Source organism: Bombina bombina, chromosome 2 (genome assembly GCF_027579735.1).
Source record: "Bombina bombina isolate aBomBom1 chromosome 2, aBomBom1.pri, whole genome shotgun sequence".
In the NCBI taxonomy this organism is placed as follows: domain Eukaryota; kingdom Metazoa; phylum Chordata; class Amphibia; order Anura; family Bombinatoridae; genus Bombina; species Bombina bombina.
The window spans coordinates 91,774,044-91,800,093 of NC_069500.1; the positions used below are offsets into that span (position 1 = coordinate 91,774,044).

Genomic DNA, 26,050 nt, shown 5'->3' on the forward strand with positions numbered 1-26,050 from the left:
TTAACTATCTTTTTAAACAATACAAATTCTGTATTAGACTGTTTTTTTAAAGGGAACCCAAATTTTTTCTTTCGTGATTCAGATAGAGCATGCAATTTTAAGCAACTTTCTAATTTACTCCTATTATCAAATTGTCTTCATTCTCTTGGTATCTTTATTTGAAATGCAAGAATGTAAGTTTAGATGCCGGCCCATTTTTTGTGAACAACCTGGGTTGTCCTTGCTGATTGGTGGATAAATTCATCCACCAATAAAAAAGTGCTGTCCAGAGTACTGAAAAAAAAAAGAAAATAAAAAAAGCTTAAATTGCATGATCTATCTGAATCATGAAAGAAAAAAAAATGGGTTCAGCGTCCCTTTAACTGTGTGAATTTGCTGAGAGGTTTTTATTTTTTACTAAGAATGTAAAAAAAGTCTGTCTCAGGACCTGCATTTTAGAATATCTTGACTACTGGGCATCAGATTTTTTTTAATAGTCATCTTGAAGGACAGATAATGGCAAGGTCAGGAGCAGCAACAAACTGCTGGGAACTAATTGCCGATTGGTGGTTGCACATGTATGTCTCTTGTCATTTGCTCAACCAATGCGTTCTTTTGGGGACATAAGGTGGGTGGGCAAACAAGGTAGTCACAACTGGAAGGAAGAACAGACAAGAGTGCAACGTTACCCAAACCTGGCCTTGTGACACTGGACACATTTAGGAAATATATTATTTCTATATATTTGTTTAATAGTCATAAATGTATATGCAGCCCCAACTGATCTGCAGACCCCATATGTTAAAAAGATGGTCAACACTGGCTTACAAAAAAAAAGAAGAGCAATAAGCAAAGGATAACCATGTTTATAAAAAAGAACAACATCCAGGTCACGATGGAGGGTATTAGGTTAAAGAGTAATTTGTGACAACATTTTTTTATTGAAAGGGTGGTTGATTAATTTAAACAATTTCCAACAGAAGAACACATATGGTAAGGGCCGACCCCTTGGGATTGTCGGACGTACCGTTACGTTACGACAACATCAGGTCTTAATTTAGTAACGTAATGGAACTTCTACCGTTTTGCACCACATTGCGAGGGGATCCCCAGCTTCTCAAACTCGCTCACAGCCCCAGAACATTCCTTGCAACTGAGGCAGTGTGTCCGGGGTCAGTCACTTCTGTCCCTCTCTCGACCTCTCAGTGTCCCAGCGAGAGTTAAGAGAGGCCGAGCTGTTGCTATATTGTTTAGGAGCTGAATTAAAGTGTTTCATACAAACAAAAATTCCACAAACATTTAACCTCTTAACAGCCCTTCCACTGTGATCATTACAGTGATCTGTGGTGTTTTTTTTTTGTTTTTTTTAATAGTTAAAATTTTTTAACAACAAATTTTTTTAAGGGGGGCAATTTGAGGGTTTGGATTAGTGTTAAGCCTGATTGCAGCCTGTCACAGCCCTTAGGTCTTCAGAGTTGCTGTTAGGGTTGGGTTTGGGGGGGGGGGGGGTTTGGATTAGAGTTACAGTTTGAACCTGGTAAAGGTCTAGTGAATGAGAGAAAATATTCAACAACAAAAAAAAAGTTTTGCCAGCAAAAATGTTACATTTATATAATGCAGAGAAGGCTTAAAGAATATTTAGAAAGAGTCAGACAGTGAATGATGTATATGACTTATCCAGCCTCTCTGATGCTTCTGTAGTCTCCAAATTGCTTGCATCAGAGGAATCAGTGTGTGTACCTCCAAATTTGGAAATTCCTCTTTTATAGTAAAACCTGGCATCACCTGCGACATGCCTTCTGGTGAGCCAATTGATTATCTGAAACTGTTATTGCCAGACTGATTCTTTGAAAATCTGGCAGAGCAAACAAACCTTCATGCCCAACAATTCTTAGAAGCAAAGCCAGAATCCAGCTATGCCAAACGTAAGCTATGGCACAGCACTGACGAGATGAAAATATTTTGGGCGCTGTTGCTTGTTATGGACATTATAAAAAAAACTGCCATCAATATGTATTAAAGCAAAAACACCAGATGCTTCTCCGGTTTTTACATTCTACAGACAACAGTGTTTGTTCCCAAAAAGTGATCGTAACTATGACAGGCTTGTGACATTTATCTAAAAGCTTTTCTGAAGGGTATGTTCCCAAGCAACACATTTCTATTGATAAGTTGCTAATGAAATGTAAAGAGAGGCTGCTGTTCTAGCAAGATGCATCAAATTACCACTGAGTCATAAAAAGCAGGGACGAAACTACAGGGGGTGCAGAGTTCGCAAACTGCGACCGGGCCCCCGAGGGTGGGGGCACAGCTTAATTTTTTTTCCCCCAATAAAAAAATGTTGACCTGCTACTTCCTGCATTGATATCATGTGAGTATGATGTGATGCTTCATTAGTGTCTCTGTCTCTGACTACAGGGATTAGTGTTTCTGTTTTACCCATTGGTGTTTATGTGTGTGTATGCGTGTATGTATGTATGTGACTGTTTGTGTATTTATGCATGTGTGTGTGTGTGTGTATATGTTTGTGGAGCAAATCAACGAAGGATAGCAGAGACTGTTGTAAAAACTTCAAACTTTATTCGTACATCAATTTAAAAGTAGCGGAGGCACCCTCCAGCAGGACATGAGAACACAGATCCCACAGAGGACAAGCTATAAATATTGCATGACATTAATGTGTTAACATTTGTGGCCGTTGTGACACTCCCACACTCTGATTATTAACCAATGGAGAGCTTAGGACTCCTTTTTAAAGGTGTAGTTTTGGTTTAGGAAATACAGCTATGACTAAGGCTTCTTAGCCGAAACGCGTAAGCTTGTCCTCTGTGGGATCTGTGTTCTCATGTCCTGCTGGAGGGTGCCTTCGCTACTTTTAAATTGATGTACGAATAAAGTTTGAAGTTTTTACAACAGTCCCTGCTATCCTTCGTTGAATTGCTTGTTCATTTGCCAGAATGACTGTGACTCCCGGACCTCAGCTGTGTTCCACTGCACCTGTACGATCCGTATACAGTATCGTTATCTTCTGGTCTGTGAGTCCTTGATAGTGATTGGTCCTGACTTCGTGAATCCCCGCCTGTGATTGGCGGATGGGTTTCTGCAACGAGTGACGCCATACGCACCTGGTTAGCGATTGGCTAGAGTACCCACACACCTCCAGACTAGCCTCTTGGCTACGAAGAGCTATTGGAGCATCCACACGCTGGTTTCTTTCCCCAGACGCCGAGGAAAAGCATCATCGAGCAGTTGAGAGCAAGAAGCTCGGCCGAAGGTAAATGCCAGCTTTTTTACTGCTTGACATTGCATTTGGATATCTATTGTTCACTCAAGGCGTTTCAACGGGGTTATTCCTTTGCTCTTTCTATGATTGCCGCAGGCTGAGTAAGTGCTCATTACATGTGTACATATCATTTATTGAATCTCCACAGTGATTTGTTTGTGTTGCTGTGTGCCTTCTTCGATTAATTTACTTTTGAAGAAAATGGTGAATTATTTGTGTTGACTATCAGCTGAGGTTTACCCACCCCTCCTTTGTTGGTTACTAACCTTTCACTCAATTTTTCCGAACTTCCTCTTTTTTCAAAATTATATGTTTATGGAACCAGCAAATGACAGACCTTGTTACTATAGCATGCAGGGATGAGGGGTAAACAGTGTCACTATACTATGCCACTATATACAGTATGGGGGGGATGGACCATGTCACAGACTACTCTGGTTACTTTATAAAGTACTGGGAAGGGTAGGGTCAGGCCAGTCATCTCACCGGCAGATTACCGACTGTGTCACTAACTCGCTATATACAGTACTGGTGGGTTAAACAATAGGGGCTCAGACCATCTCACAGACTGTGGGCACAGGGTACCTTCTTTTGCAGACATGTAATCTGATTCACTTTTTTTTCTGTGTTAAATGTTATGTATCAAATTCACATTTCTCTTGTTAAGTGTATCCAGTCCACGGATCATCCATTACTTATGGAATATATTCTCCTTCCCAACAGGAAGTTGCAAGAGTCCACCCACAGCAAAGCTGCTATATAGCTCCTCCCCTAACTGCCATACACAGTCATTCTCTTGCAAGCCTCAACATAGATAGGAGGTCGTGAGAGTCTGTGGTTTTTTATACTTAGTTTATTCTTCAATCAAAAGTTTGTTATTTTTAAATGGCACCGGAGTGTGCTGTTTATCTCAGGCAGTATTTGGAAGAAGAATCTGCCTGCGTTTTTCTATGATCTTAGCAGACGTAACTGAGATCCATTTGCTGTTCTCACACATTCTGAGGAGTGAGGTACTTCAGAGGGGGAATGGCGTGCAGGTTTTCCTGCAGATAAGGTATGTGCAGTAAAATATTTTTCTAGGAATGGAATTGACTAAGAAAATACTGCTGATACAGAAGTAATGTAAGTAAAGCCTTAAATGCAGCAATAGCGACTGGTATCAGGCTTATTAATAGAGATACATACTCTTATAAAAATGTGTTTTAAAACGTTTGCTGGCATGTTTAATCGTTTTTTAACATATGTTTGGTGATAAAACTCATTGGGGCCTAAGTTTTTTCCACATGGCTGGCTTAAATTTTGCATAGAAACAGTTAACTGAAGCTTCCCACTGTTGTAATATGAGTGGGAAGGGCTTAATTTAGAGCTTTTTTGCGCAGTTAAAATTACAAAATGAATCATCCAGATTCCCTCAGCAGTCCCATGAATACTACAGGACATTTCTAAAGGGCTAAAAAGACTTCCAAAATCGTTTATAGGGAAGGTAATCCATAGCTCTGCTGTGGCAGTTTGTTGTGTCTGTTTTTAAAAACGTCTATGTCGGGTTTTTTTATCTGTTTTTTGCATTAAGGGGTTAATCATCCATTTGCAAGTGGGTGCAATGCTCTGTTACCTTATTACATGTACTGTAAAAATTTCGTTTGTTTTACTGCCTTTTTTCACTGTTTTTCAAATTTTGACAAAATTTGTTTCTCTTAAAGGCACAGTAACGTTTTATATATTTGCTTGTTAACTTGATTTAAAGTGTTTTCCAAGCTTACTAGTCTCATTATTAGTCTGTTCTAACATGTCTGACATAGAGGAAGCTCTGTGTTCATTATGTTTTAAAGCCATGGTGGAACCCCATCTTAGAATGTGTACCAGATGTACTGATTTCATGTTAAACAATAAAGATCATTTTTTGTCTTTAAAAACATTATCACCAGAGGATTCTGTCGTGGGGGTAGTTATGCCGACTAACTCTCCCCACGTGTCAGACCTTTTGACTCCCGCTTTAGGGACTCACGCTCAAATGGCGCCAAGTACATCAAGGGCACCCATAGCGTTTATTTTACCAGGGGATTCTGTCGAGGGGAAAGTTATGCCGACTAACTCTCCCCACATGTCAGACCCTTCGACTCCAGCTTCAGGGACTAACGCTCAAATGGCGCCAAGTACATCAAGGGCGTCCATAGCGTTTATTTTACAAGACATGGCAAAGGTGGTGAATAATACTCTGGCAGCAGTATTAGTCAGACTACCTGAAATTAAAGGAAAGCAGATAGCTCTGGGGGTAGATACAGAGCATACAGACGCTTTAAGAACCATGTATGATACTACCTCACAATATGCTTAGTCTGTGGGTGATTTTTTTGACTCAGGGAAGATGATTTAACCTGATTCTGATATTTCTACATTTAAAATTTATGCTTGAGAACCTCCACTTGTTGCTCAGGGAGGCTTTGGCTGCTCTGAATGAATGTGTACAATCGCAGGGCCAGAGAAATTGTGTAAACTGGATAAATAATATGCAGTGCCGGTGTGTACTGATGTTTTTCCAATACCTAAAGAGGTTTATTCAAATTTTTTTAATAAGGAATGGGATAGACCAGGTGTGCCGTTCTCTTCCCCTCCTATTTTTTAGAAGAATGTTTTCTAATAGTTACGACCACACAGGACTTCTGGCAGACAGTTCCTAAGGTGGAGAGAAGAGTTTCTACTCTAGCTAGGCGTACCACTACCTCTGGCGAGGACAGTTGTGCTTTTTAGATCCAATGGATAAAAAATGTTTATTCAACAGGGTTTTATCCTGCAGCCCCTTGCATACATTGCTTCTGTCACTGCTGCTGCGGCGTTCTGGGTTGAGTCTCTTGATGAGGCTTTACAGTTAGCGACTCCATTGGATGAATATATTTGACAAGCTTATGCTAGCCAATTCCTTTGTTTTCTGATGCCTTTGTTCATTTGACTAGACTAACGGCTAAGAATTCTGTTTTTTACTATACTGGCGTGCAGAGCGCTATGGCTTATATCATGGTCAGCTGTCGTGACTTTAATAAATAAGCTACTTAACTTCCCTTCAAGGGGCAGACCCTATTCGGGCCTGGTTTGAAGGAGATTATTGCTTATATCACTGGAGGAAAAGGTCATGCCCTTCCTCAGGATAGGTCCAAATCAAGGGCCAAGAAAGGTCTAATTTTCGTGCCTTTTAAAACTTCAGGGCAGGTGTGGCATCCACTTCCTCTAAGGCAAACAAGAGGGAATTTTTGCTCAGTCCAAGGCGGTCTGGAGACAATCGGACATGGAACAAAGATAAGCAGGCCAAGGAGCCTGCTGCTGCCTCTAAGGCAGCATGAAGGACCGGACCCCTATCCGGTAACGGATCCTATAGGGGGCAGACTTTCATTATTCGCCCAGGCGTGGGCAAGAGATGCCCAGGATCCCTAGGAATTGGAATTTATATCCCAGAGATATCTTCTGGATTTCAAAGATTCCCCCCCCCCAAAAAAAGGGGAGATTTCGCCTTTCCAATTATCTGCAAACCAGATAAAGAAGGAGGCATTCTTACATTGTGTACGAGATCCATCCAGTTCCAAGAGAGGAACAGGGACAGAGTTTTTACTCAAATCTGTTTGTGGTTCCCAAGGAGAGGGAACCTTCAGACCTATTTTGGGTCTAAAGATCTTAAACAAATTCCTCAGAATTCCGTCTTTTAAGATGGAAACTATTCGTACCATCTTAACTATGATCCAGGAGAGTCAATAGAGGACTACAATGGATTTGAAGGATGTTTATCCTCACATTGTGATGCATAAAGATCACCATCGTTTTTCAGGTTTGCCTTTCTAGACAGGCATTACCAGTTTGTAGCTCTTTCCGTTGGGATATCTACAGCCCCAAGAATCTTTATGGAGGTTCTGGGGTCGCTTTGGCGGTCCTTAGGCCGCGGGGCAAAGAAGTGGCCCCTTATTTAGACGACATCCTGATACAGGCGTCAAACATCCAAATTGCCAAGTCTCATATGGACGTAGTACTGGCATTTCTGAGATCACATGGGTGGAAAGTGAACAAGGAAAGAGTTCTCTATCCCCAATCTCAAGGGTTTCCCTCTTTGGGACTCTGATAGATTCTGTAGAAACGAAAAATTTACCTGACGGAGTCCAGGTTGTCAAAGTTTCTAAATTTCTGCCGTGTTTTTCATTCCATCCGCGCCCTTTGGTGGCTCAGTACATGAATGAAATCGGCTTAATGGTAGCGGCAAGGGACATAGTACCATTTGCACGTCTACATTTCAGACCGCTGCAACTATGCATGCTCAGTCAGAGGAACGGGGATTACACAGGTTTGTCCCCCTGTTAAACCTGGACCAAGAGACCAGAGATTCTCTGGTGACTATGTCGGGTCCATCTGTCCAAAGGTATGACCTTCCGCAGGTCAGATGGGACAATTGTTACAATAGATGCCAGCCTTTTAGGTTGGGATGCAGTCTGGAACTCCCTGAAGGCTCAGGGATAGTGGACTTAGGAGGAGACCCTCCTTCTAATAAATATTCTGGAACTGGGAGTGATATTCCATGCTCTTCAGACTTGGCCTCAGTTAAGCAACTCTGAGGTACATCATATTCAGTCGGACAATATACACGACTGTGGTTTACATCAGCCATCAAGGGGGAACAGAAGTTCCCTAGCGATGTTAGAAGTCTTACAATAATTCACTGGACAGAGACTCACTCTTGTCTATCAGCTATCCATATCCCAGGTGTTGAGAACTGGGAGGTGGTTTTTCTAAGTCGTCAGACTTTTCTTCCGGGGGAGTGGGATTTCCTCCGGAGGTCAAGACCAAGCAGGAGAGGGCTTTGGCGTTTTTGTCAGCGCCTGCGTAGCCACGCAGGACCTGGTATGCAGATCTGGTGGACATGTCATCCTTTCCATCACGGTCTCTGCTTCTGAGACAGGTCCCTCTACCTCAGGGTCCTTTCAACCATCTAAATAGAATCAATCTGAGATGGACTGCCTGGAGACTGAACGCTTGATGTTATCAAAGCATGGCTTCTCCGAGTCAGTTATTGATACCTTAATACAGACATGAAAGCCTGTCTCTAGGAAAATTGAACATAGATATGGTGTAAATATCTGATTGTTATGAATCCAAGGGTTACTCATGGAGTAAAGTCTGGATTCCCAGGATATTATCTTTTCTCCAAGATGTTTTGGAGTAAAGGGTTGTCAGCTAATTCCTTAAAAGGGACAGATTTTTACTCTGTCTATTTTTTTGCACAAGCGTCTGGCAGGTATTCTAGACGTTCAGGCATTTGGTCAGGCTTTGGTTAGATCCAAGCCTGTGTTTAAAACTGTTGCTCCATCATGGAGCTTAAACCTGGTTCTTAAGGTTTCTTCAAGAAGTTCCGTTTGAACCTTTTTTGTTCCATAGATATCAATCTTTATCTTGGAAAGTTCCTTTTGGGTAGCTATTTTCTCGACTCGTAGAGTCTCCAAGTTATCTGTGTTACAATGTGATTCTCCTTATCTGGTCCTTCGTACGGATAAGGTAGTCCTGCGTACTAACCTGGGTTTTTTCCTAAGGTGGTATCTAACAAGAACATCACTCAAGAGATAGTTGTTCCATGCTTGTATCCTAATCCTTCCTCAAAGAAGGAACGTCTATTACACAATATTGGACGTGGTTTGGGCTTTAAAGTTTTACTTACAAGCTACTACAGTTTTCATCAAACGTTCACCTTGTTTGTTGTCTATTCTGGACAGAGGAGAGATCAAAAGACTTCAGCAGCCTCTCTGTCTTTTTGGTTAAAAAGCATAATTCATTTAGCTTATGAGACTGCTGGACAGCAGCCTCCTGAAGGGATTACAGCTCATTCTACTAGAGCTGTCGTTTTCACTTGGGCCTTTTTTAAATGTGGCTTCTGTTGAACAGATTTACAAGACGGAGTCTTGGTCTGTGCTTCATACTTTTTCAAATTTAACAAATTTGATACCTTGCTTCTTCGGAGGCTATTTTTGGGAGAAAGGGTTTCTTACAGGCAGTGGTAACTTCCGTTTAAGTACCTGCCTTGTCCCTCCCATCATCCGTGTACTTTAGCTTTGGTATTGGTATTCCATAAGTAATGGATGATCCGTGGACTGGATACACTTAACAAGAGAAAACATAATTTATGCTTACCTGATAAATTTATTTCTCTTGTAGTGTATCCAGTCCACGGCCCGCCCTGTCACTTTAAGGCAGGTAATTTTTTCATTTGAACTACAGTCACCACTGCACCCTATGGTTTTTCCTTTCTCTGCATGTTTTCGGTCGAATGACTGAGTATGGCAGTTAGGGGAGGAGCTATATAGCAGCTTTGCTGTGGGTGGACTCTTGCAACTTCCTGTTGGGAAGGAGAATATATTCCATAAGTAATGGATGATCCGTGGACTGGATACACTACAAGAGAAATAAATTTATCAGGTAAGCATAAATTATGTTTTTTTTTGGTTGGGGGCTCTTCTTAGATTCTTGCACCTGGGCCCTGTGGTTTCTAGTTACGCCTCTGATAAAAAGCACTACCTAATAAACATTTCTAAGAATTGCAGCATGTGAAAGAAACAGATGAAGAAAATGAACTCCAGTTAACAGAATTCATTATTCTTATGTTTGTATTTGGTCTTTTTAAGCTCCTAGTCTTGTCTAGTAGCATGACAATTTCAAGTTTCAAAAATAAACAAATCTGGTGCCTAATTTAACCCTGTAACTTCACTAATATGTGACAAACCTTTACATGTGGGGCACCGGCAGACTCAGGAGATGTAGCTGAACACACATTGAGGAATATGCAGTTTCAATAGTCATAATGAAGTTGCAACTTGTGTGTAAAAAAAAAAAAGCAATTTTTTACTGCATATTTTGGAAGAAATTGGTGATGAGATGGTGGTTCCTAAAAGCTGAAAAACATAATTTATGCTAACCTGATAAATTTCTTTCTTTCCGGATGTGGTGAGTCAACGACGTCATCAATTACTAGTGGGAATATCTTTCCTGTCCAGCAGGAGGCGGCAAAGAGCACCACAGCAAATCTGTTAAATACCACTCCTCTTCCCATAATCCCCAGTCTTTCGTCTGAAGGGAAATGGAAAAGGAATAATACAAAGTGTAGAGGTGCCTGAGATTTTGTCAAAAATAACTGTCTTAAATGAAAGGGTGGGGTCGTGGACAAACCATATCTGGAAATAAATAAATTTATCAGGTAAGCATAAATTATGTTTTCTTTCCTAAGATATGGTGAGTCCACGACGCCATCAATTACTAGTGGGAACTAATACCCAAGCTAGAGGACACGGATGACTAGGGAGAGAAAGAGACAGGTTGACCTAAACAGAAGGCATAAATAACCTTTCTCCCAAAAGAAGTCTCAGCTGAGGCAAAAGTATAAAAATTATAAAATTTAGAAACAGTGTGCAGAGAGGACCAAGTTGCAGCTTTGCAAATCTGTTCCACAGAAGTTTCATGTTTGAAAGTCCAAGAAGACAAGATAGCCTTAGTGGAACGAGCTGTAACTCTCTCAAGAGGCTGCTGTCCAGCAGTCTCATAAACAAAACGAATCATACTTCTCAACCAAAAGGAAAGAGAAGTAGCAGTAGCCTTCTGACCCTTACGTTTTCCTGAGAAAAATAAAAAGGGCGAAAATCCTTAGTCACCTGTAAATAGAATTTCAAAACACGCACTACATCCAAGTTGTGCAACAGACTCTCCTTATGATAAGAAGGATTGGGACAGAGAGAAGGAACAACAATTTCCTGATTAATATTCTTAACCGAAACCACTTTAGGAAGAAAACCCAACCTAGTAAGTAGGACCACCTTATCCGCATAAAAGATAAGGTAAGGAGAATCATACTGCAAAGCCGAGAGTTTTCAAACTCTCCTCGCAGAAGAGATGGCAACAAGAAACAAAACATTCCAAGATAACAATTTAATATATATGGAATGAATTGGCTCAAACGGAGCCTGCTGCAAAACCTTAAGAACAAGGTAAACACTCCAAGGAGGAGTAACCGACTTAAACACAGGCTTGTTTCTGACCAAGGCCTGACAAAAAGATTGAACATCTGGCACGACCGCCAAACTTCACCGCCTCCATTGACAGAGGCAAAGAGAATGACTGGGGATTATGGGAAGGGTCATGCTGGACAGGAGAGATATTCCCACTAGTAATTGATGATGCCGTGGACTCACCATATCTTAGGAAAGAAATGCTCAATTTCAGATTCCCTGGGGTGTCTACCATTGAAAATAGTATGCATTATGGGGGTACCTGGAGCTGGTAGGCTACTGCGCTACTCAAAAGGCAACATGGGCCCAAGACATTAATCTGTAAAAATTCCTACAATGAAAACAGAAATGGGCAGGTTCTTAATTGGGCCCTATAACTTCACAAAAAGTAGAAAGACCTATTCATGTGGGGTACTGGCAGACTCAGGAAATGTAGCTGAACACATATTAAAGAATTTGTCTGTAGTGGCACATATAAGGATTTCAATATTCATAAGGAAAATGCAACATTGTGTGAGCTTTTGTGTAAAACATACACACAAAAATATCACCCCATATTCTGGCAAATATTGGTAACCAAATCCCCATGTGAAATGTGTCAAAACTCCCAAATGCAAAACCTCTGAGATGTCTTCTTTTTAAAAATATATACTCTTGTGTAGCAATTTTCAGTTGTGTTAAAGCTGAGAAACTTAAAGTGAATGTCAAGTTAACACGACATCCTTACGGCATTGTAAAGACTTTTAAAATTAGCATCAGTTTAATTCATAAAATTTTTAAAATTGATTTATTTTCTTAAATTTCTACCTTTTTACTGCACCGCCGATAAGCGCAGCTCTCCCACCCGCCATACTGTCTAATAGATTTACAGATGACGATTCTTCAAACAACTAATCCTTATTTCCTCCCCCTGGGGCGTTTCTCCCCTTTGCATAAATGTCACGGCCCAGAGGGAAACAAGGATTAGTTGTTTGAAGAATAGTCATCTTATAATCTATTAGAGACAGTATGGCGAGCGGGAGAGCTGCGCTTATCGGCAGTGAAGTAAAAAGGTAGAAATTTAACAAAAAGGAAAATGTATGCTTACCTGATAAATTTGTTTCTTTTTAGATACGATGAGTCCACGGATTTCATCCTTACTTGTGGGATATCACCTCCTGGTCAGCAAGAGGAGGCAAAGAGCACCACAGTAGAGCTGTCATTCGACCGAAGTTAGGAAGAGAAAGGAAAAGCCAAGGTTCAGAGGTGACTGAAGATTAACAAAAATAAAGACCTGTCTCATAAAACTGGGGCGGGCCGTGGACTCATCGTATCTAAAAAGAAACAAATTTATAGCATAAATGTTCCTTTTCTTTTTAAAGATACAATGAGTCCACGGATTTCATCCTTACTTGTGGGATACAATACCAAAGCTATAGTACACGGAAAAAAGGGAGGGATAAGACAGGGAACCTAAACAGAAGGCACTACTGCTTGAAGAACTTTCCTCCCAAAAACAGCCTCAGTCGAGGCAAAGGTATCAAATTTGTAAAATTTGGAAAAAGTGTGAAGAGGCGACCAAGTTGCAGCTTTGCAAATTTGTTCAACAGAAGCATCATTTTTGAATGCCCATGAGGAAGCCACAGCCCTGGTGGAATGAGCCGTAATTCGTTCAGGAGGCTGCTGACCAGCAGTCTCATATGCAAAACGGATGATAATCTTCAACCAAAAAGAAAGAGGTAGCCGTAGCTTTCTGACCCCTACGTTTCGCTGAAAAAACAACAAAGAAGACGTTTGTCGAAAATCCTTAGTCGCTTGTAAGTAAAACTTTAAAGCACGAACTACGTCTAAATTATGTAACAGACGTTCCTTCTTAGAAGGAGGATTAGGACACAAAGAAGGAACAACAATCTCCTGATTAATATTCTTGTTTGAAAGAACTTTAGGAAGAAAACCAGGTTTAGTGTGTAACACCACCTTATCCGCATGTAAAATAAGATAAGGAGATTCATATTGCAATGCCGAAAGCTCAGATACTCTTCGAGCAGAAGAAATAGCAACCAAAAATAAAACTTTCCAAGATAATAACTTAATATCTAAGGAATGCAAAGGTTCAAAAGGAACTCCTTGAAGAACTCTAAGAACTAAATTCAAACTCCAAGGAGGAGCAATTGGTCTAAACACAGGTCTGATTCTAGTCAGAGCCTGCCAAAAAGATTGGAACATCTGCCAGACGCTTGTGTAACAAAATAGATAAAGCAGAAATCTGTCCCTTTAAAGAACTTGCTGACAACACTTTCTCCAATCCGTCTTGGAGAAGACACAAAATCTCGGAATCCTAAACCTATTCCATGAGTAGCCCTTGGATTCACACCAATAAAAGAAATTTACGCCATATCTTATGGTAAATTTTCCTAGTAACAGGCTTACGTGCCTGAATCAAAGTATCTATGACCGAATCAGAAAAACCTTGCTTAGCTAATATTAAGCGTTCAATCTCCAAGCAGTCAGCTGCAGAGAAACAAGATTCGGATGATGGAAGGGACCCTGAATGAGAAGGTCTCTCCCCAACGGGAGCTTCCACGGTGGCTGAGATGACATCTCCACCAGATCGGCATACCAAATCCTGCGAGGCCATGCAGGTGCGATGAGGATCACCGATGCCCTCTCCTGTTTGACTCGAGCAATCACCCGGGGAAGGAGAGCAAACGGAGGGAATACATAAGCTAGGCTGAAAGACCAAGGCACTGCCAAGGCATCTATCAGCTCGGCCTGGGGATCCCTGGACCTGGACCCGTATCTCGGAAGCTTGGCATTCTGACGAGATGCCATGAGATCCAACTCCGGCCTGCCCCATCTGAGAATCAGGTCGGAAAATACTGTGTATATATATATATATATATATATATATATATATAACTATTAAACTATTATAAGAATACAACAAATAATATATATAGGTGCACTAAACATAAAAGCAGAGAATCATGGCCGACTATAAACATGTCAAACATAGCAAAAAAGTGCAGGTCCTTTGTGCACACATTAATTGCGAACATATTGGTTCTGAAGGGGTTAAAGGGACAGTCTACACCAGAATTAGTTTTGCATAACACAGTTATATAAATACACTTTTTACCCCTGTGATTACCTTGTATCTAAGCCTCTGCAAACTGCCCCCTTATTTCAGTTCTTTTGACAGACATCCATTTTAGCCAATCAGAGCTGGCTCACTGGAACTCCACGTGCGTGAGCACAGTGTTATCTACATGGCACACATGAATTAACACCCTCTAGTGGTGAAAAATGGTCAAAATGCCCTGAGACAAGAGGCGGCCTTCAGGGGCTTAGAAATTTGCATATGAACCTCCTAGGTTTAGCTTTCAACTAAGAATACCAAGAGAACAAAGCAAAATTGGTGATAAAAATAAATTGGAAAATTGTTTAAAATGACATTCTCTATCTGAATCATGAAAGTTTATTTTGGACTAGACTGTCCCTTTAATAAAGTGATAATGAACATCTTGCAATTACAATATATTTATACTGTCATGCAATAAATTAACTTTTTTTTTATTCATTTGTTTAAACCGGGCTCCACACACCATTTGTTTTATTTGGAGAAGCCAATTTGGACTTGATTAAACATTTAGTATTATAATTTCAAAGTGTTTACTGACAGACTGCAACTTTTACCTCATATTTATTGACACACAAAATCATACTGGCTACATTCATACTAAACATTCTTTAAGAAAATGTGTCCGAAAAAAAGAAAAGAAAATTGAATTAATGATAATTGGCCACTAAAATCAAAATTAAAGTTTCATCATTCAGATGAAGCATACAATTTAGAAAAAAACAAACCTTTCCAATATCCGTTCATTATCAAAACGTGCACATTCTTTTTCTATGACCTCTTTCTAAGGCTTTAGCTCCTACTGGGCCTCTGCAAAAGTGCACAGTATATAATATGCATTTTTGCTGCACGTAGGCTGATGGCTGTCACATGGTACAGGGGAAATTGGATAAACTTTGTAATTTGCCAGAAAATATTCTACTGTTTGTTTCAAATTAAAAGTGTAAGATTGCATATTTGTCATTCATTTCTACTGTTTGGTGGTCCTTTAAGCCAAATAACGATTCCAAATTAAAATGTAAAGTCCTTTATTTGGATAAAGGTAATAAGTAAAATGCTACCAAAACAGCATCAGTAATTAATCCATAGAAGATAAACATTATACTATATAATATACTATAAATAACTATATTTTATTTTAACTGTACGGTTCAGGTATGAAATAAGATTTTCATAAAATAATTTGGACCAAGCCATGATGCAGCACTGCACAGAACATTTGTCCAATTCAAAGATCCAAAAATGAAGTTGGACTGTAATGTGCATTTAATCATGCCAGCTGGTTCAAACCAGAAATTTCTCACATATTTTAAACTTATTTCTTCCAAAAAGGGCTTCCATCCATCCCACGCTGGCTGCCCTATGCATGATACACCTTTGTATTCCTGGCAGTCAAATTCAGCTCTATCCAGCATTGCTAAGCTATTTAGATGGGGGGGGGGGGGGGGGGTCTGTGGCTTTCCCTCGTTTTATTAGTACTACAGCCATTACGTTTTCTAGTGGACAGTGCTAGCTCCTTCACACAGATTAAATAAATCATGAAGGCATTCTCAAATACATAATATATACTTTACAAATAGAACCGGTATCTGACAATGATTTGCTGTTATAATTTGAAGAAAGCCAAAATAAATGTATTTAGTTCTGAACATAGATTTTGTTTTAATTCTCAAAACTTCAAATGAACACTTGTTGACTTCTCAAGGCAAACCCTGTTACATATTTTACTAAGCTGACTAAAGTCCAGATTAGCTCCTCTAAATAAAGGCAAAGGGTGGGTAACATTTGGCTATTGAAAAATAAAAAGGCAGAAAAAAATAAATGTTAATTTGTTTTAAAAATGTTTAGACTTAGTTGGCATCTTCCCAACAGAAATACAAGGTGTTTACTTTCCCTTTAATATTTGATTTGGTTTATTTTCTTTAGTTTATATGTTTTACGCATTATACAGTTTTATTCCCTATTTGGGAAATTGGAGAAGCTACTTGAATTTACCTACTTTCTGCTCTTTTAAAACTATGATAGTCAATTTGGGTGTTCAATGTTTCTTTAAAGGGACACTAAACCCAATTTTTTTCTTTAATGATTCAGATAGAGCATGCAATTTTAAGCAATTTACTAATTTGCTCCTATTATCAATTTTTCTTGGTTCGCTTGGTATCTTTATTTGAAAAAGAAGGCATCTAAGCTAAGGAACAAGCACATTTTTGGTTCAGACCATAAACAGCACTTGTTTATTGGTGCTGTCCAATCAGCAAGGACAACCCGGGTTGTGAACCAAAAATGGGCCAGCTTCTAAACTTACATTCTTGCTTTTCAAATAAAGATAGCAAGAGAATGAAGAAAAAATGATAATAGGAGTAAATTAGAAAGTTGCTTAAAACTGCATGCTCTATCTGAATCAGGAAATAAAAAATTTGGGTTCAGTGTCCCTTTAATCCTGGTCTGTCCAACAAATGGCACATAAGAGCACGATTCTGCCAACAGATTATGTCATGGCAAAATATTTATTTTATTATCACATGGAAGACATTTGCCTTGTTGAGGAAAGGTCCATATTAATTCCCTTGTGTGTTTTATGTTGTATGCAGGATTGCTGCACTGTGGAGTATATAACCTGAAGATTTAACTGTCACATGTTAAACATGCATGCTATGATTAAGAGAATTTCACCACTGTGCCACACGAGACTGAAAAGTAAAATGAAGTCCTGCTTTAACACGTACTATATATATTGCATACATAGTCTTCTATGGTTTGCAATGAGTACCCCACATGATGCATCTCTGGGATATTTTGTGGTTTAAGGAATGCCAGAGGTATTAGATCTTTAGGCAGATTTTCTTAAGTAGAACATATTTGTTAAAATATTTAACAAGCCAACAAAATTGTGAAACATTCTACCACCCAGTAACCTTTATGTCAATTTGGATAAAAATATCTTTACAGATGGAAGAAAGAGGAGGAGGACAAGGTGAAACTAAATTATAAATCTCTAGACCATATTACCAAAGCTGGTTAAATTAGGGCTGAACAAAAAGTAGACTTCATAAACCACAAGTATGCACAATAATATTTACATTCAGATTTGTCAAATGCCGTTTTATTTCCACATGTTTTTGTTAGGCAGCATGAATATACCATTGTTAATCAATATAACATAATATAGTGGCAAGCTTAAAGGGACATGTAACCCAAATTGTTTCTTTTAGAAAGAGCATGCAATTTTAAGTAACTTTCCAATTTACTTCATTCTCTTGTTATATTCGTTATTAAAAAGCATATCTAAATAGGCTCAGTAGCTTCTGATTGGTGGCTGCACAAAGGTGCCCTGTGTGATTGGCTCACCCATGTGCATTTATTCAACAAAGGATATCTGAAGAATGAAGCAAATGAAATAATACAAATAAATTGGAATGTTGTTTAAAATATAAAGTGAATTGATTTGGATTTCTTACCAGTTTAAGCCAATTAGGGACAAATATAAAACAGAGTTATAGGCCCATATTTATCAAGCTCCGTACGGAGCTTGAAGGGCCGTGTTTCTGGCGAGTCTTCAGACTCCCCCAGAAACACAAGTTATGAAGCAGCGGTCTGAAGACCGCTGCTCCATAATCCTGTCCGCCTGAGCAGGCGGACATGAATCGCCGGAAATCAAACCGATCGAGTACGATTGGGTTGATTGACACCTTGGCCGCGAGTCAGCAGGGGGCGGCTTTGCACCAGCAGATCTTGTGAGCTGCTGTTGCAATGTTAAATGCAGAGAGCGTATTGCTCTCCGCATTTAGCGAGGTCTTGCGGACCTTGTCGGATCAGGTCTGCAAGACCTTTAATAAATAGAGGCCATAGCCTTCAGTAGTTAGCAGGTTGCATTTCAAGGTCTGAAAGTTAGAAATTGCTCAATTTTCAGAGCTAACACATGAAAAGGGGATAAAATAAATAATGAAAATATAACACAAAGTTGTTTCATTATAAATAATTAAAAATGTATATTAAAATATCATGGTGTTTGCCGTCTCTTTAACTAACCATATTCCCTTTCATATTTAAACATATTAACATTTAAATATTTACTAGTAAAGACAGCCTATTAAAGGGACATTAAACACAAAATTTTTCTTTCATGATTCAGACAGACAATACAATTTTAAACAACATTCCAATTTACTTCTATTATCTAACTTGCTTCATTCTTTAGGTATCTTTGTTAAAGAAATAGCAATGCACACGGGTGAGCCAATCACATGAGGCACATGTGCAGCCACCAATCGGAAGCTACTGAGCCTATCTAGACATGCTTTTCAGGAAGGAATATCAGAGAATGAAGCAAATTAGATAAAAGAAGTAATTTAGGCATTTGTTTAAAATGGTATTCTCTATCTGAATCATGAAAGAAAAATATTGGGTTTAATGTTCCTTTAAGCCATCAGTTACCATGTCTGTTCTACCTTGACTGGAAATTTCAGGAAAGGAGGAGGGGGAGAGGAAGTTTCCGATGAATATTTATAAATGCAAATTTTATGTAAAATGGAGGGAAGTTTTTTTCTGATCTACAAAGCCCCCAAATAAAACAGTATGTGTGTATCGATGCCTATGCTTTCAGCATACTTGTTCATATTAAATAAATGTGAGAATATTAATAAAAAAAATAATAATAAATAAAAAAAAAAAACATTAAAGGGATAGTCTAGTCAAAATGATTCAGATAGAACATGCAATTTTAAGAAACTTTCTAATTTTCTCCTATTATCATTTTTTTCCCTTTTTCTTGGTATCTTTATTTTAAAAAGCTGGAATGTAAGCTTAGGAGCCGGCCCATTTTTGGTTCAGAACCTGGGTAGCACTTGCCGATTGGTGTCTAAATGTAGCCATCTAATTAGCAAGTGCTACCCAGGTGTTCTGATTCATGAAAGTTTAATTTTGACTAGACTATTCCTGTAAACACCTTGCAGTTTTGTGTAAACATTGTACTTTTTCTGCGATACCTTGAGAGGTCAAAAAGCAACATTTGTAACCTGCAAATGCTGCAAATCGAATAGCTATTTAGGCATTTTGCAGCATTTTTAAAAACCACACATATAGCCTCTAATAGAAAGCAAGTACCATGCATGTGTAAAATCTTATTTGGCACAAGTATGTGGCTCACGGTAAGATCATGCTAACTTTATAAAAAGTATATACCTTTGCTCAGTAAAGCCTGTTATACTATACCTACCTATACTGAAAGTTTCCATAATTAAAGGGACAGTCTAAACCAGAATTTGTATTGTTTAAAAAGATAAATCTCTTTATTACCCATTCCCTAGTTTTGCTTAACAACACAGTTATATTAATACACTTTTTACCTCTGTGATTATCTTGTATCTAAGCCTCTGGAAAATTCCCCTCTTATTTTTGTTCTTTTGACAGACTTTGCATTTTAGCAAATCAGTGCTGACTCCTAGGTAACTCCAAGTGCGTGAGCACCATGTTATCTATATGACACACATAAACTAACACCCTCTAGTGGTGAAAAACTGTTAAAATTCATTCAGATAAGAGGCAGCCTTCAAGATCTAAGAAATTAGCATATGAACCTCTTAGGTTTAGATTTCAACTAAGAATACCAAGAGAACAAAGCAAAATTGGTGATAAAAGTATTTGGAAAGTTGTTTAAAATGACATGACCTAGCTGAGTCATGAAAGTTTATTTTGGAATAGACTGTCCCTTTAAAGGGACATGAAACCCAAATTTTTTATTTCATGATTCAGAAAGAGCATGTGATTTTAAACAACTTTACAATTTACTTCAATAATTGAATTTGCTTCCTTCTCTTGTTATTCTTTGCTGAAAGGTTTATCTAGGTAAGCTCAGGAGCAGCAAAGAACCTAGGTTATAGCTGCTGATTGGTGGCTGCATATATATATACTGATTGTCATTGGCTCACCCATGTGTTCAGTCAGCAACCAGTAATGCATTGCTGCTCATTCAACAAAGCATACCAAGAGAACGAAGAAAAATTGATAATAGGAGTAAATTAGAATATTGCTTAAAATTGCATGCTCTATCTGAATCATGATAGTATAGGCAATTAACTAGCTATGTAAACACATCAAGCAGAAGAAGATGCTTCATGGGACATATGTAAAACTGCAAAATGGAAATGCTCATATATGTTAGAACATTTTATTATTGCGCTGTGCTTGGATATAATTATGAGTTTAACCCCTACAAAAGGAGTAATACATAATTCTTGAGTTAACTCCTGAGCTGCATTGCACTACTGGTACCTAACAGACATATCTGGTGAGCCAATAACAAAATGCATGTGTGTGAAACCATCAATCACCAGCAGGCTCCCAGTTTTACAGGACTGATCCTGAGCCTACCTCCAGGGCCGGACTGGAAATAAAAAGCAGCCCTGGAAAAATATAAAGACCAGCCCTATTTTCCGTTGGGTAGAATGCATACGTCCCATTTTTCTCAAAGGGACGCCTTCCCCAATCTTTTTTTTCAGAATTAAATTATATTACTTTGTATTAAATAAAAATGTCAGATTGATGTTATATAGGAACCCTACAACCCAGTTGCATCCATTAGTCAGCCCTTTAAATTGTAGCATTCCAGCCCCAGCTGCTGCAGCCCACCGGGAAATCTCCTGGTATCCTGGTAGGCCAATCCAGCCCTGCCTACCTCTAATCAAAATAACAATGTAAATTTGATTTAAGTAGTAAATTAAAAAAGTCTCCTAAATTGCATGCTCTATTTAAACCATGAAAATTTAATTTGCACTTTAGAGTCCTTTTAACTTAAATAAAGTGGAAATCTTTCATGTGCATAATATAAAATATCTAATGGCAGCAAATTGTGCATATATTTTAAAATAAAAATGTTTCAAAGAAAAATAACTTAAAGAAAAAAAACTGTGGAACACATCACATAAATTTTATTTCATTTTTATTGTTTTTCTATAATTCATTTATAAATATTTGTGAACAGAAAACAATAAAATAAAATTACCCCAAAAAACATGATTTTCTAATCAAGCATTCCATACTACAAGTTGATTTAAATGCATCAGCAATGTACAACTCACCTCAGCTTGGTCTTTTGCTTCTTGAATTAGAGTTATAATATCGGATTTGGACAGCACAGAAGTCAAAACAGCCTGCAGCTTTTGTTGGTCCCGGGTTGAGACGCTGAGTTGATCCAAGCTAAATATAAACACACAATTAGAATTTCTATCCAAAGCGCTCAGGTTGCCAATGCTATTTTACTGCTTAAATCGGTCATTTTCCATGAACAGACATAAGTCAATTTGTAAATGAAGAAACTTAAAACTGGTGGTTAATGTATTTAAAATGGGCATTACACTCAAAATTTTATTCCATATAAAGGGCCAGATTACAAGTGGAGCGCTAAATATCACTTTCATAAAAGAGCGATATTAGCGATCCACTGTGCAATACCAGTGCACGCTAATGAGTGCTGGTATTACAAGTTTTCAGCAATGCGAACGCGACCTCACGGTGTAATCTAGCCCAAAGTGTTTAATCAGTTTTATTAAAAGTAAATGTTAAACAGTTTCATCATTTATTTTGACAGTTTTTTTTTCTGAAAATGTCTGCTCCCCCACTGAAAGGTGCAGTGATTTGTTGAGCTTGTTTATAACTTTCTATAATCGGCAAAAGCAAAAGATAACCTCTGCGAGTGTGTGATGGAAGCATTCAAACCAATGCATTATTTTCTAGCAAAAAAAAAAAAAAAAAAATAATATATATATATATATATATATATATATATATATATACACATACACACACACTCTGCATCTATGTTAAAGGGACATAGAAAAAAATCGATACAGGGAGAGTCCACATCTGCCTTCATTTTTTTGGAAATACAGAACCTGGCCACCAGGAGGAGGCAAAGACACCCCAGCCAAAGGCTTAAATACCTCCCCCACCTCCATCATCCCCCAGTCATTCTGCCGAGGGAACAAGGAATAGTAGGTGAAATATCATGGTGAAAAAGGTGCCAGAAGAAAGCAATTTAAATTTAGGGCAGCCAGAGAGGGCGGCCCTAAATTTCGAAGGAAATTATCTGGTAAGTCATTTTTGTTTTCCTTCTAAATACAGGGAGAGTCCACATCTGCATCAATTCTCAAGCAATAGAGGACACTGAATGCTAACGGGGGGTAACAATTAGGTGGCCCAATCTGAGGACACCACAGCATGAAAAAAATCCCATCTCCTGAAAACTGCTTCAATAGAAGCAAAAGACCCAAAAAAGTTAGCAGGACCAAGTAACTGCCCAAGAATTAGGACCGTAAGAACCCACGTCAGGGACCACACAAAATCACTGGTCCCAAAAAGAACACACAAACCTCTGAGGAGACGCGAGTCCCGCTGACTATGTTGTCAGTCGAAGAAACACTACTCCACGAACACGACGAGGACAACCAAGACTCCCAATACGTACACTTCCATAGGAAGAACCCAGGGACAAAAGACTATGCTAAAGAGGTCTGAAAGGACCTCGAGGTATGATCCAGAAAAAAAGTGGGAGAAGCCCCTTGCAGAACCTGAAGAAAAAGTCTCCTTAGAAAGAAGACCCAAGACGGCGGATTATCCGACTGTAAGAGATACTAGAACCCAGAGAGATATTCCAGAAACTTAACAGGTCAATGAATAGACAATTCAAGGACCATCCATTGCATCGATACCAAGAACAGATGCAATCTTAGACAAGAATTCTAATGTCCTGAAGGACAAAATCTGAACCCAACTGACTGACCGCCAGCTGCGTTGTAGCAAAAGGAAATGAACACCAAGGGTTCATGACCTCAGGAATAGAACAGAAACATATCTGTATCTGCTTAGGAGCCCACATATCCGGGCAGAAGCGACGGATGAGCTCACGCATAACCGCACGACTGTTAGACAGCCAGGCTAACCCTCCGGCTAAGAACTAGCCATCCTAACAAGAACCTGCTAAGAACCCTTTCTCCAGAGAGAACCTCAAGAAATATAAAAGCAGAGAGAACCAACACCCCCCACCACCACCAAAACAGGGGGGAAAGGCCGTTAACCCAAAGTTTAAATCGAGGGACCAGCTACAAGCTGAGGAAGGAACTGACAACTTTCGGAAAAACCCCTTACACGATACATCACAACAACAAGGGCGCAGACCCTGTCAAACTCCATAATAAGGAGCACCCATAATGGAGAAGACCAACCATGAAAACGAGTCGTAGCACAAAAAAGAAGCAATCAGGTACCCTGATGCCTACCCCTGACATACTGCCTGACATACTGAATTAACCCAGAAGAGGTGACATAGTCGAAGGGAACAAGGAAGAATAAACTTCCCCAGCACCGAAAGGATCCAGAGATCTACTTAAGAATCCCTGACCACGATCCCCTAAGGGCAAGACTAGGATAGGCACAAACTCGCAGAGAACCTAGATCGGATCCCACCAAAGGAGAGTCCCTTGACCTCTTGCTGAGCTCTCAGAGTCAGAAAAAGGATCTACTTCAGAAAAAAACCCAACAGGAAAAAACTCAGAAGACCAGGTCCTCAGAGTAGAAAAAGAGTGACTGAAGATTCCTAAGAGAAAACAGAAGGAATCCTAGAAGACTCTCTACCACTTCCATGGAAGTAATAAGACAAACTGCCCCAGTAGACCAAAGGAAAGTTTCCCAGAATATGGAAATATATACCGCATACTGGCGACCGGTGCGGACTAACCAGAAATCTATGAAAATCTGGAGATAGCAACATGCCAAGCCGAAAAAAAACCGGACAGTTAACATCAGCCACCCACAGTACCAACGAAGGACTGAAGGAAAACAGCAGTGCAAGCCTATAGAGTATTTTAACTCAAAAGGCCTAGGAGACCTACTGTCTGAAAATCAAACAGATCAAGAACCACCCTGGAGCCTACCCCAGGAACTCCATTCCAAACCCAACTGGAAAGGACAAGAGAGATTTCTTAAAACTCCTAGCAGACGATGGAGAAACCAGCACAGCCAAAAATAGGAGAAACCAGAACCCAGAAAAACAGGATACTGTATAAAAAAAAAAACCTAGATCCCGGAAAATCTAGAATCAGAACGGGGTTACTGAAAACAACACGGTCCCGAAAAACTGGATTTCCTCACCCTGATGAAAGAAAATTATCCATCCCCCTGATAAGGGAAGAGAGAACAGTATATCAACCCTCAAGAGGAAGAAGAAATAAGCTCTACATAGAGAGCATAGAAAACTAAATAGAACGAGAGAACCCCTATGGAGCACCAAAAGATGGGAAAATACACCCCTGAGAAAAGGAACCTAGAAAAAGAATTAAAAAAAAAGTCACCCGTCCTCCCTTCATCAAGAGAGGCAAAACCTAGTTCCTAAAGAAAATTGCCACAGCAGAATTCAACTCTAAGTCGACAGCTTTGCAAAGAAGGGTATTAACTTGTAGGCCACCATACGATCCAATATCAGACGCCCAACCAAGACAATTTAATCAGGACCAGCCTGACATCCAGGATAGAAGGGATTCCTCTGGACCGAAAAACAACCTTTTGATAAGAACAAAGAAGAGAGGTAACTAGTGCCCAAACAGGACCAGTCTGTTAGTCAGGATAGAACATATCTATACAAATTGCAAAAGAACAGAGATAACTATACCCAACCAGGACCAGCCCGATATGAAGGATACAACATATCTCTTCAAGGCTCAAACAGAAAATTCTAAATTTCTAGGAGGGCCAGAAAACTGACAATAATAAACAGGAAAAACATATAAGCTCCGAAGCTTAAACATAGTCTCGGACATATCGAGGGAACGTCACCCCGACCAGAGACAACCTTCTTGTTTTTGTTATTTTTTTTTAATAGAACTTCCACAGGAAGATTCCATCAATCGCGACATGAAAATCGCTAATACCAGAATCCCAGATCGAAAAGTCCTCCTAAGAAGAGTTTCAACATAATCTCACGCTCAGAAATAAAAGAAAATTAAAAACTTATCCTAACCGAATTAAAAAAGAAAATAGTCAAGCGCACACATGAGATAGCCCAAGGGAAAGTGAAATCAACAGGTCCCGCCCGTCATGCGACAATTCCTCAAGAGCTCAGAACTGGGAATCTAATACAAAAAACAAAGGATAACAATATAACGACGATACAGAATAGGATCACCATCCCTCCAGTCGTCTAAACAAGCTCGCTATCTGAATCAGCAGACTGAGATTCAGCTGACGGATCAGAATTAGGATCCTCCAACGTCACCAAAACTTCTCTCAGTACACGCAGGTGAGCCATTCTAAATTTAAAAGCAAAATTCACATCCGTCGGAGTATCCAGGGTCTCCCACCCTAAAGGTGGTACCTCTGAAGCCTCAGAGGACACCGCTTCCCCAGAAGACTGATCGGATACCAAAGGCTTTTTACATGCCGGACCTTGGGTAGGAGTACACGGATTAAGCCTTCGCTTGCACGTGGCAGGAAGATGCAAATGTGCTAAGGCCAGAGAAACCATGCAGTAAGTTATGGTGGAAAAAGGCCTCCTTCAGGAGAAGGGGTAACGGTATGCGGGGCAAAGCCTGTGTAGGAAGCGAAGATGATAGGGAATGCACCTCACAGGATGCAGAATCCTCAGAGGCGGATGGCTCAGTG

The 26,050-nt window shown here is 39.4% G+C and overlaps 1 protein-coding gene across 1 annotated transcript in view; it reads right to left on the reverse strand.

Moving 5' to 3' along the window:
* PDZD2 (PDZ domain containing 2) overlaps positions 1–26,050 on the reverse strand; it is a 718,112-nt gene that overhangs the window by 63,723 nt on the left and 628,339 nt on the right. The window contains 1 exon segment of the mRNA XM_053701173.1: positions 21,478–21,595. Coding sequence (XP_053557148.1) covers positions 21,478–21,595 — 118 coding nt within the window.